The following is a 12,705-nucleotide window of genomic DNA, read 5'->3' as shown; positions in this document are numbered from 1 at the left end:
CCCTGCATGCAAGCCCCGGGACTTACGCGCGTCCCGGGGCTTGCGTGCGCCGCCAAGCCTATGCAAAATAGGCTCGGCGCGCGCAGGGGGGGTTTGGGGTAGGTTTTCGGGGGCTACATGCGTATCCCTTTGAAAATCTACCCGTTAGTGATTAAGGGTAGTAAAAGCTGCATCAGCAAGATATTAAAAGTATCTAAATCTAAAATATCTAAAGTTACCTCCATGTTTATTTGTTTCCCAAACTGTAAAAATCAGGACACTCGTTGGTTGGTGTCTGAATCCAATTCCCCTTTTCCCACTGCTGTTGAAGCAGAAAGCAATGATGGAGCTGCATTAACAGTGTCAAAGTGAAGGGGGCCTCACGCCGACCCCACCTGAGACAAGGATAGTAACTCCTAACACCAGGATTCGATGTACCAGAACCACGTACTCCACAAAGGGTCTACTGTCTGCAATAAAGGCTTACAGATAGGATAGTGAGAAACTGAATGTATTAGCCAGCTTGCTAACAAGCTTTCACGTTTTTTTAAGTTTTCACACTGTTCTCATTGTTTTCAGTAATGATGTCTTAGGTTTGGTTTGGTTCATGACTGGCAAGTAAGCAAACATGCTAGTATGCAGAATCAACCAGGACAAAGGAAGCATTATGTATATGAGGCAGCGTTATTGTTGCAAAGTCACGAATTCCTTTCACAGAACTGCAATTCCTGACAGCCTCTCCTGCGAATGACGTATCAGTACTCACATGACCTGAAGCCAGAACAAAGAAGAAGAATCAGGAAAGTTCCACGCTGGAAAGAAGGGGGTTTACCCAGCCCCTCAGTCAGAATATGCTTGCTCAGCACTGTGTAAAACGCATGTGCAAAAGATAAGAAATATGAAATGTATAAAAAGTTTCGCCCTGCTTGGCAGGGTAGCAACTGCCATATCAGCAAGTTACCCCCAATTACCCCCATGCACTCTTTTCTTTATTTCCATCCTCTAGCTTTTAGGGATCCACAGTGTTTATCCCATGCCCCTTTAAATTCCTTTACTGTTTTCGTCTTCACCACCTCCTCCGGAAGGGCATTCCAGTATTCACCATTCTCTCCATGAAGAAATATTTCCTGATGGTTCTGAGACACATCCTCCCTGGAGTTTCATTTCATGACCCCCCTAAGTTCTATTGATTTCTTTCCAACAGAAAATGTTTGGCAATTGTGCATCATTAAAACCTTTCAGGTATCTGAAGGTCTATATCATATCTCCCTCTGCACCTCCTTTCTTCCAGAGTATACATATTCACATCCTTCAGCCTCTCCTCATAAGCCTTCCAATGCTGGCCCCGCACATTTACATTTATTAGTGTGTTAATCGCTTAACACTGCAATAGGTCTAAGCGATATACAATAAAACATACATAATATAAAACTAATACATAAAATTTAAAAAGGTAATATATTAAATAATTCAAATGAACAAATAGTAAAAATATAAGGTATAAAATAAAATTAACATAAATCACATGTATGCCAGCTTAAATAAAAAGGTTTTTAAAAGCCTTCTGAATGCCTGTTGGAGGGGTTGTGGGGAGGTGGGAACTTTTTTACATATGTGGTGGGAATGTCAAAGTGTTCTTCATTTTTGGTCTGGGGCAACATGAGATTGTTGACATCTTGGGGTTTGATTATTTATCGACCCTGAAGTTGGGTTATTGGGAAGGTGGACAGGATCTGGGATACTAGTGAAAAACCGAAAATTTATGGGGCACTTGTTAGCAGCCAGATTTACTATAGCCACGTTCTGGAAAACTAACTCTCTGGAACAGTGGTTTTCATCCTTTTTTCTATCAGGACACACCTGAGAGATGATGCTCACATGCGTGACGCACTGATCAGAAGACCATCATGGGAGAAAATATAAACTTATGCTTTGCATCCACAGGAATCCCCTGCTTCCTAACCATTTTGCAATACGGCAGGAGGTCGCTCCCGGACCCCCGCTGGACTTTTGGCAAGTCTTGTGGGGGTCAGGAGGCCCCCCCCCCCAAGCTGGCCAAAAGTCCCTGGGGGTCCAGCGGGGGTTCGGGAGCGATCTCCTGCGCTCGTGACGTCGGGGGACAGGAACCAAAATGGCTCCGGCGCTACCTTTGCCCTGTCATATGACAGAGCAAAGGTAGCGCCGGCGCCATTTCTATTAACGCAGCCGTGGCCCGAGAGTGGAAGATCACACCGGGACCCCCCCACTGGACCCCAGGTAATTTAAAACATTTTTGGGGGTTCGGGAGGGTAGGGGATTTATTTTAAAGGGTCGGGGTGGGTTTTAGGGTTGTTTTAGTGTGCCGGTTTTCCCGCCCTCCCCCGAATTACGATTTAAACGATTTAAAAAAAAACAAAACCGCGAGGATCAGATTCCCTCCCCCCCAGCCAAAATCGATCGTTAAGACGATCGATCACACGATTCACATCTCTAATGATATGTGCATAGATGATGCTGTCAAAATGCCCGATACTGCAGTGTTTCAGAGGATACTCCTTCTTTAGGGGAACAGCCAACTGACCAATCCAGGCATCCTCACAGGAGGTATCTATAAGGGATGGTCTTCAAACTCCCACCTCCAACTTAGAATCCTAGCCAAGGGTTTAAGCTTGGGCAGTTTAGTTAGTGAGGGACCTAGAGGGTACCTTACACTAAGAAATATGTCTTTACTGAGAGGGTAGCAGATGCACGAAAGAGCCTCCCTGTGGAGATAGAGAAACTAGGACAGTATCTGAATTTAAGAAAGCATGGATTAAATATGGGATCTAGAGAGAGTGGTATGGATTGTAAAGCTGAATAGTTGGTGTGGATGGACAGACTAGATGGGTTATATGGTCTTTTTCTGTCACCATGTTTCTAATCAGGCCCAGCGTGACCAGGTGTGCATACCGTGCATTTGCATGGGGTGGCATACCCAGAGGGGTGGCAGCAACAGGAGAGGCTGCAGGGGTGCCAGCAGAGCTAAACCGTCTGCAGCTGAAGGGGAAGAGAGGCCGCCGGTAAAGTTCAACCTGCCCGCAGCTGAAAAGGAAGAGAGGCCACTGGCAAAGTTCAACCTGCCACCGCTGCAGTGTACCCTGAAATCTGTCTCATGTGCGCCTGCGGACAGCTTTCCTGCTGGCACACACAGCTTCAGCTCCAACCCCCTCCAAGAGCAGGAAGGCCGGAGGGTTATGGTGGGGCTCATCCCACCATGGCCCGAAGAGGAGTCCTTGGGACTGTGATGGAGTTCATCCTACCAGGCCTGAAGAGAAAAGGAGGCAATGTATGTGTGTGTTTGTTTGAGAGCTTATATATGTGTGTATATCTGTGTGCAAGCCTGTGTGTGTCTGTAGCTATGTGACAGCCTGTATGCCTGTGTGTGACTGTGTGTGAGACCCCCAAATGCTTGTGTGTGTGTCTGTGTGAGAGCTTGTATTATGTGTATGTATGTTCGCCTGTGAGAGCCTATAGCAGGGGTGGGCAATTAATTTTCCCATGGGGCCGCATGAGAAATTGGGATGGTTTTAGAGGGCCGGACTAATATAATTAACTCAGTTCTCAATAGCCCTACTTATGAAAAGACAGCAGTTTACCACCAATGTATGTCCTCTGAGAAAACACAACAAATAAGACCGATACAAACGCTTACATGCTAGCAAAATATCTCATCTCGGTAACAGACACAGAACCGACCTAACATACTCCCAGGATCTGTAGTAATGTACATAAACTAATCCGCACACAGTTACACCTGTATTATGGAATACACTCAAACAGGAGCAACCCTATCTATGAAAAGGCAACACTACAAATATTACATCAGACCCTAAACACCAATACACCTCTTATTAGGAAAACAGAACTAACAAGCAGCTATAGATCCCCAAACAGAATTAATTGTAAAACTATACTAATAAGCAGAATAAATGTTTCTAAACAGCTATGAACAGAATAACATCCAACAATTAAAAACTCATAAAAACTATTAAACATTCTCCAAACACCAATAAAATATTTCAAAAAAGCAGACATCACACAATTAAAATGGCAGTCAAGAAAAATAAACTTAAAGCCACCTTTACTTACCCCCTCCAGCAGCTCTCCTACTCCCCTTCCCTGCAGGCCATGGCACACACCAGAAGCAGCAGTAGAAGCTAAGCTCTATACTTATGGTCCTCTTCCTTAGTGCCCATGTCTCTCACACACACACCATACCAGTCATGCCCCCATGACCAGTTTCTGTCTCTCACACACCAATCATCTCCCAAACAGTCTTTGGCACACACACACCAGTCACCTTCCTGAACAGTTTCTCTCATGCCATACACACACACACACACACAGGCTTCCCACTCCCGTGTTCTACTTGCATATATGGTCTTCTCACTCTCATAATCACTTTCTCTGTCTCTCTCTCTCACACACACACACACACCAGTCTCTCACTCCCATGTTCTCTTTCAGATATACCGGCTTCTCCCTCCCATGATGTGTCTCACACACACCCGGGTTTCTCACTCCCATGCTCACTCTTCACATGCACAGGCTTCTCATTCCCATAATCACTTTTTCTCTCTCTCTCACACACACACACACACACACACCAGTCACCTGATCTCACTCATGCATACACACACACACAGGCTTCCCACTCCCAAGTTCTCTTTCAGATATACAGGCTTCTCCCTCCCATGCTGTGTCTCACACACACCCAGGTTTCTCACTCTCATGCTCACTCTCTTCACATGCACAGGCTTCTCATTCCCATAATCACTTTCTCTCTGTTACACACACACCAGTCTCTCTCATTTCCATGCTCACTCTCCACGTGCACAGGCTTCTCATTCCCTGAATCACATTCTTTCACATTCACACACACCAGTCTTTTTCTCTCACACACACAGTCACCTTACCAAGCAGTCTCTCTCTCTCTCATGCATGCACACTCACCCAGGTTTCTCACTCCCACAACTCCAGGCTTCTTATGCTCATGCTTTCCCACATACCCAGACTTCTCACTTCCATGCTTTTTCTCTCACACACACACACATCAGTCACCTCCCTGACTAATGCCTCACACTCTCACATACACATCAGTCATCTCCCTGAGCAATCACTTTCATTGTCTCTCACATACACACACACACACATCAGCTCTCTGACCACTCAATCACACACAGGCTGGCTGGCTGCTTCTCACTCTCTCTTACTCACTTCCTCTTCCCCCTACATATGTCACGGAGTTTTTTGCCGGTCCGCGGCGTGCGCTCCCGGTCTCTCCCGCTGCCGTTGCCGCTGGGCTGTCAGCACGTTCAAGCCCAGTGAGAACGGCAGCGGTGTTGGAAGAAGCTGTGGCACCCGCGGCTGGGCCTTTTCTTCTTCCCGCGCCTGCCCCCCCCCCCCACCCCGTGACCCGAAACAGGAAGTGATACACGGAGCGGTGCGCGGGAAGGAGAAAGAGCCGTGCCGCGTCGGCTGCAGCATCGGCCCCCGAGCAATTGAACCAGCCGGCAATCGAGAAGAGTCAGCAGCATGAGCCCCTGCAGGCCAAGAAAGAAGAATCCCTTCGGCCGCGGGAGGCTCATGCTGCTGACTCTTCTCGATTGCCGGCTGGTTCAATTGCTCGGGGGCCGATGCTGCAGCCGACGCGGCACGGCTCTTTCTCCTTCCCGCGCACCGCTCCGTGTATCACTTCCTGTTTCAGGTCACGGGAGGAGGGGGGAAGGCGCGGGAAGAAGAAAAGGCCCAGCCGCGGGTGCCACAGCTTCTTCCAACACCGCTGCCGTTCCCACTGGGCTTGAACGTGCTGACAGCCCAGCGGCAACGGCAGCGGGAGAGACCGGGAGCGCGCGCCGCGGACCGGCAAAAAACTCCGTGACATATGTAGGAAAGAAACTCGAGCGAAGACACGCTGCCCGATTGGCCGGTGCTGGGCAAGGCTTGCCCAGCACCGGCCAATCGGACAGCGTGCCTTCGCTCGAGTCACTCCCTCCTCTCCCCCCCCCCTCCCGGACGCTGTAAAAAAAAAACCAGTTCATTCTCCGCTCCCTCGCTCCCCGATTTGCCGGCCAATCGGGGAGCGAGGGAGCGGAGAATGATCTGCTGCCTTCCCTCTGCAAGGGAAGGCAGCAGTGCCTCATTCCCCGTCTGCTCTCAGCAGTGGGCGGGCCGGATTCAGCCCGCGGGCCGCCCCTTGCCCAGGTCTGGCCTATAGGATAGATTTTCCACATATGTGCGCCGATTTTCTATGCATGGTGGAAAATCCGTGGGCCGCGCGCACATGTGTGCCAGATTTTTTAATTCCAAGCAAGTAAGGAGCGGACTGGGAGGGAACTTCCCGACCCCCCTACTTAACCTCCCTTCCCCTTCCCGCACCCTAAACCCTACCTTTTTTCTTCTTTTTTGCAACTTACTTCAGCTCCCGAACAATGCGCTGTCCCAGCCTGCCTCCCACCCAGAACACGCCCCACCGGGCCACCCCTTGCAGGAAGCCCGGCACTTGTGCACGTACCGGCCTTCACACGCATGGCTGGGCCTTGTGGAAAATTGGCTCGGCGCACGCAAGGCCTGGCCACGTGAGTACAGCCCGGAATTTACGTACTCAGCCGGTGGAAAATCTACCCGAAAGCGTCATGTAATAGGTTCTCACAGGCATGCACACACACACACGCGCGCATATTATGTGTCGTGAAGGACAGAGAGCCTGTGTATATGAGAGAACATAGGCATGTATATGAGACAGGTAGTATGTGAGAGAATCAATGTGTTACTGTGTGGGGGTGTGTGAGAGAGAAGGTATAATTTGTGCGGCCTGAATCCATGATAATGGATTCCTGAATCCATGATAATCTCAGGGTGACAGATTTTTAAATCTTTATTAGTTTTAATTATTGGATGTAATTTGATGTTTTTGATGTTTTGAAATTTTTTTTGGGGGGGGGTGGGATATTAGAACATTTTTTAATTGTTGAATTTTTGTAAATATTTTACTGGTGTTTGGGAACATTTGGATATACTTTTCATTAACTGGTTTGAAATATTCTTTTTATGAATATTAATTTAATATTATGTTTTATATTTCTTGATTTTGTTTAATGTTTTATGAAGAATGGTAAAATTTCTGTTTTTCCATTGTTGCTCTGCATGTAGAGGCTGGCTTATTGTGGGTTCAAGTCTTCTCAGCACGTTTCTATTCTTACTTCATACTTTCTTGTCTCTTTATTCTGTATTTGGTCAGGGTCTGTCTTTATTCTGCTTATGTGACTGAGGTGAGCTATTTTACTGGCAAATAGTTTCTGTTTAGGGATCTATAGCAGCCTGACTTGTTCTGTTTTCATAATAGGAGGTGTATTGGTGTTCTAGGGCCTGGTGTAATTGCAGTGTTGTCTTTCCATAGATACTGTTTGAGTGCTGGCACTTAGGATTATTTTGGTTTGGGAGGATTACTATATTGTAATGATAATTACATTTATTCATGGCATTCTGAGGTGCCATTATAAATTCCATAGCAGTTCCAAGTGTCTTTTTTGCAGAGTTTTCTGGTTGCCACCACAGCAGTGCATGTAAATATATCTACATGTTATAAGTGATATTTTGCCTCAGACTGCACTTTTCAATGTTCTTTTTCATGTAAAACTTGTTATAAGTGCATTATTACATTTTGTGTGGGTGTGGAGAGTGAGGGGTAAAGTTATCTCACTAACTGTAGAAGACAAAAAAAACCAGTCCTAAAGTTTGCAGGAGAACTACCCCATCAAGAAAACAAAAATAAGACAAGCAGAAGAGCAGTCACGAATGCCACAAATTATGAATTTATTACAACATGTTAACATAGGAGTGGTGCTGTAAAAGTGGCAGCAGATGGAGCTCATTCTACTGCCAGCAGAGATAGAAGAACCAAGTGAGGATATCTGGAGAAGGAAAAAGAACAATTGGTGAAGGTAGGAAAGAGAGGCTGGTGAGTAGAGAGAAGCCTGTGGAGAAGGGAGGAAGAAGATTTGCACAATACTGAACATTTTGACAGATGTTGATTCCCCATCCTTGAGAAGCAAATTATAGCTGAAGTTTCTAGACAGCACTCCAGATTCCACAGCACAAGAGCTCTCAACCAGGGACAGACCCAGCCAGTATGATTTTCAGGATAGCCACAATGAATATGCACGAGATAGATTTGCACAGGATGAAGGCAGTGCATGCAAATCTATCTCATGCATATTTATTGTGCTGGGTGTGCTCATGGTCTGGGTTGAGAACCACTGGTTTAGAGAGAGACACCATCTGTGGCAACCATGGACTGAAGACTGTAGATATAGGCCTGGTTCACTAAGGGGTAGATTTTCAAAGGTTTGCACGCGTAAGATTCTCGCGCAATCCCCGAAAACCTACCCCTGTCTCCCCCTGCGCACGCCGAGCCTATCTTGCATAGGCTTGGCGGCGCACACAAGCCCCGGGACACGCGTAAGTCCCGGGGCTTGAAAAAATGGGCGTTCCGGGGGCGGGGCACCAGCCTGGGAGCATTCCGGGGGCGGGACCAAGGCCTCCGGAACAGCCACCGGGCCGGGGGATGGAGAGCCGGCATAACTTCTTCAATAAAGGTCGGGGGGGTTAGATAGGGGAAGGGAGGGGAAGGTGTGGGGGGGGGGGGGGGCAGAAGGAAAGTTCCCTCCGAGGCTGCTCTGATTTCGGAGCAGCCTTGGAGGGAACGGAGGCAGGCTGCACGGCTCGGCGCGCGCAGGTTGCACAATTGTGCACCCCCCTGCGCGCGCCGACCCTGGATTTTATAACATGCACGCGGCAGCGCGCGCATTTTATAAAATCGGGCGTAGATTTGTTCACGCCGGGTTGCGCGAACAAATCTACGCTCGCGCGCATGTTATAAAATCTGGTCCTAAGGCTTTTCTCCCTGTCTCTGTCTCTGGGACAAAGTATTGATTAATGAGGCTCCTAGCTGATCATTACTTCAGTTGAGAAATTGACTTTGAAACTTTGCTCATATTAAATGCAGTGTACATAATATACAAGTATGCCACCCTTGGGGATGTCAGATAAAGTAGATCAGAAATGATTTTTACAAGATTTAGAGGGCAAAAGAAAAAAAAGAAGAAAGAAGGGCAAGTAAGAATAGTAGAAAAAAATTTGTAAAAAAATAAAACAATTCTCTGCCTCCTGTTTGACAGGTGGGGACTTTGGAGTATCTCCCAGTGAAATGCAGCAAGAATATGAAAGATACAGCCACTAAAGGGAAGAGGAAGAAGGTAGGAGACAATAAAGCTAGCATTTTTATTTTAGAATCTGCTATTTTGAAATGTAATCATAATTTAAATATACTTCTTGCAGCAAACAGAACTGCTTTATCAGAGCTGAGGTTTTAGGAGTGCCAGCATAAAGGAAGAGAGACAGAGGCTAGACTTTTGCCATAGATTACAGAATGACATTATTCACAAAATTCTGCAAAATTCCTGGGCCATATAACTGGGCCATATAACTGGTTGAATATATGGGCCATATAACTGGTTGAATATATGGAGATATTCTTCCTATGACTTTTCTTTTTTCTTATACTGCAAAAATATATAGACTGGCTTGGGGGATATTCGTTTCAGTATTTTGGAGCTTTGCTCCAGTATATACTTTATTGCATACTTCTGAATTTCCCACAATAGAGGCTTAAGGTTCTGATTCACACTTTTAAAGCAGGCACGTATGTCCTGCAAGGAAGGGAAATAAACACTGGAATTAACTGTCTTCATCTGCTTTACCCAGCCCATAGCTCTTCTTTATGCAGTAATGTACCAGCCTTGACAGTCTGAACTTCAAGTACTCTGTATGTACACTAGAGTTGTGGTAAATAGCTCTTCCATACCCAGCGCTAATCTGACATTCCAATGCACTCACTGCATACATGTACCCACAAGCCAATCCCTTGCTTAAATGTGCCAGACCCTTCTCATTTTTATCAAACATATTCCAGTTAATTACAATTTTATATCATTTTTTTTCCATTTGGTCTTTAATGAGCCATATCAGTGCATAAAATCCTCTTCTAAGTACACAAAACTTGTTACACCCCCCGTGTGTTCTTTCATAGAAAGATGAGCACTTCTTTTCAGGTCGGTACTAGTTGTAAATAATACTAGGCAAAGTTTATTTTTCTCCTATGGCCCAGAAAGATACATCAGCTAGCTGCAGCCCTGAAATTTTAAATTGGAAGTAACCCAGCAGGCCCAAATGGGAAAGCCAAGACTTTTAGGACAATGTCACACAGCCCTCCCCTAAAGAGTGACACGTTGTATTTTAAAACATTGAATTAGCATTAAAGCTCCAGGCTGCTTTTTTCTCTTTTCCGTCCTCCCATGCTGAAGCACAGTCTGTCTTGAGAGGAGAATAGAGTCTGCATCCAGTAGCCCGTGAGGAAAAGTGCATTTATTCTCTGTAATATTTCCTTGGTGGTTGTGCCCCAGCTTCTTTCCTTAGCATGCACGGATGAGTGAGATCACAAGAAAGATCATGCACAGCACACACAGTGCTGTGAACAGGAAAAGGAGTCCCGCGAAGAGCGAAGGGCTCATAGGGAACCGGATGAGTTGAGCTTCAGCAGGGATCATGTTAGTGAGGCTCAGCATGTAGCCGAGGGTCCACGCTATACTGCTGCTGCCAACCTAGAACACCAAAACCAAGTCAATTAGGACCAAGCAGCTTGGTCAGTAAGGTGGGGAGGTGGAAGGCAATTTTTGAAGTCTCAAAAGCTCACATAGAACATCTTTGTATAAAAATTTTTACGTTGGTCCAATAGAGGATATCACAGTCTCTAGTTTTCCTTGTTAAATAAGGTAAGGATAGGGTTGCCAACCAGCTCAAGTCCCGGTTTTACCCCATTGCTTGCTGGGACTTATTCTGATTTCCCTATTGCATTCCCTCAGCAAATCAAGACTATAAGTGCCTGCCTGCAGGGGAGTAAAACCGGGACTGGATCAAGCTGTCGTGGAAATCTGGAGCCAATCGGCAACTTTGGATAAGGACAATAGGTTCCTATTGAAAAACATTTTTTTAACCTTTGCTACCTCTGAGGGCCTCCCTTAACTGATTTTATCTTTCAGTTTCAGACATGGACAGTCAGCACTGCCCTGGGCCAGGCTCTTTCCCTTCAGGCACAGAACATGACATTTATTTATTTATTTATTTATTTATTTATTTTTATATACCGACATTCGATCGAAATATCACATCGGTTTACAGGAAACTTAGAGACAGGGCGGGGACCGCCCTATTTTACATTATAACATGGTAGCACACATAATGTGATTTTATAGAAATCCTGTTTGCTGTGCATTAGTTAAATTGTCAGGCTCATTCACAAATGTTAACCAATTATACACGTATAAAAAACATACAAAAGAAATACATTTCAACAGGACCTATGATTGTAATGCACAGCTGGCAGTCTGACTCCAGAGTAGTGCTGATGGGCCTTTCATAAGTGCTTCTGTGAGTTTGTTTGTATAGGAATTGGTCTCTCAGAATGATTTCAAGTAGTTTTGAACTGAGATGTATTTTTGGATTGACTTTTATGTCATTTATTTACTAATTATGCATATACATGGATGATTTTTTTTTTTTATCAGAAAAACAGCAAAAGCTAATACTGAGAGCCTGAAAGCTTATTTCGATAACCTGAGTGGAGGAATAATTGCAGGTTTCTGACTGATGTGACTGGCCAGGACTCAGATTGCTGCAGTGGTGAGGCTCCACCAGGAAACTGGAAAGCTTTTTGCCACACAGCACGAAATCAGTCAAAAATGCCTTTACACACTGGAGGTTCTGGGCCTCAAAATGGTTTCTGAGCGCACAGCAAATAAGTGGATGTGAGCAAGAGGGAAAAAGAACCTAAGAATTACTCAATACTTCACAACCATGCAAAAGTCATTTTTCCTTTGCATTTGCAGTTTCACCCATGCAGGTTAGAATACTAGCAGCAGAGCCAGAAACAAAGGCAAAAAGAAACAGGTATGATAAAATTTATATATAAAGTGGTGAGAAACAAGCTCCTGTTGCAGCTACAAGTATTACATTTGCTCTGCATAAGCAGAAGAGCAGGATCTGGAGTCTGCCAGTAGGTGGAGCTGTTCATCAACAAAACTTAGGACCTGATTTACTAAGGCTTTTCTTCCCTTCTGGGGGCCGATGAAAAAAACAGTGCGCTGAAAGTGGGTTCTCAGTGTTCAGTGCCCGCTTTTCTAACGCACCCCCAGGCACCTCTCCTGGGGGGCGCCATGCAATATTTAAATTAGGAATCGTGCTGCCAAGGAGGCTCTGGGGTCAACTGCGTGCCCATAGCGCCTCCTTGATAGCGGGCGCCCAGGAGAGTTCGGCTGTCAGCGGGTTGAGAAAACGGACGCTGAATTTATCAGCGTCCGTTTTCCTAAACGGTGCACAGCCACCGGTTCAGAAAATGGACGCTCATTAACTGAGCATCCGTTTCCCTAACTTGTTTTTTTGGTTTTTTTTTTAAATCTTTTAAAACTTTTCATACCTCCGACTTAATATCGCAATGATATTAATTCAGAGGATGTACAGAAAAGCAATATTTTCTGCTTTTCTGTTCAACTTTTTGGCCTGCTCAGAAATTAACGCCTGCTCTGGGCAGGCGTTAATTTCTGAGGGGAAAAATGTGCTGGTCTGGCACTCTTTTTTTTGCATCTGAGGAGC

The 12,705-nt window shown here is 45.7% G+C and overlaps 1 protein-coding gene across 1 annotated transcript in view; it reads right to left on the bottom strand.

Annotated features, from left to right (window-relative positions):
- Window positions 1-8,822: 8,822 nt before the first annotated feature.
- The window catches only part of LOC115084458 (ectonucleoside triphosphate diphosphohydrolase 3-like), a 70,047-nt gene continuing 66,164 nt past the window's right edge, over window positions 8,823-12,705 (bottom strand). Inside the window, exon 10 of the mRNA XM_029589368.1 lies at window positions 8,823-10,658. Coding sequence (XP_029445228.1) covers window positions 10,470-10,658 — 189 coding nt within the window. The 3' untranslated portion in view covers window positions 8,823-10,469. The remainder of the gene's footprint in view (window positions 10,659-12,705) is intronic.

This window comes from Rhinatrema bivittatum, chromosome 2, assembly GCF_901001135.1.
Source record: "Rhinatrema bivittatum chromosome 2, aRhiBiv1.1, whole genome shotgun sequence".
Classification (NCBI taxonomy): Eukaryota; Metazoa; Chordata; class Amphibia; order Gymnophiona; family Rhinatrematidae; genus Rhinatrema; species Rhinatrema bivittatum.
This window is presented reverse-complemented; position numbering and strand designations above follow the sequence as displayed.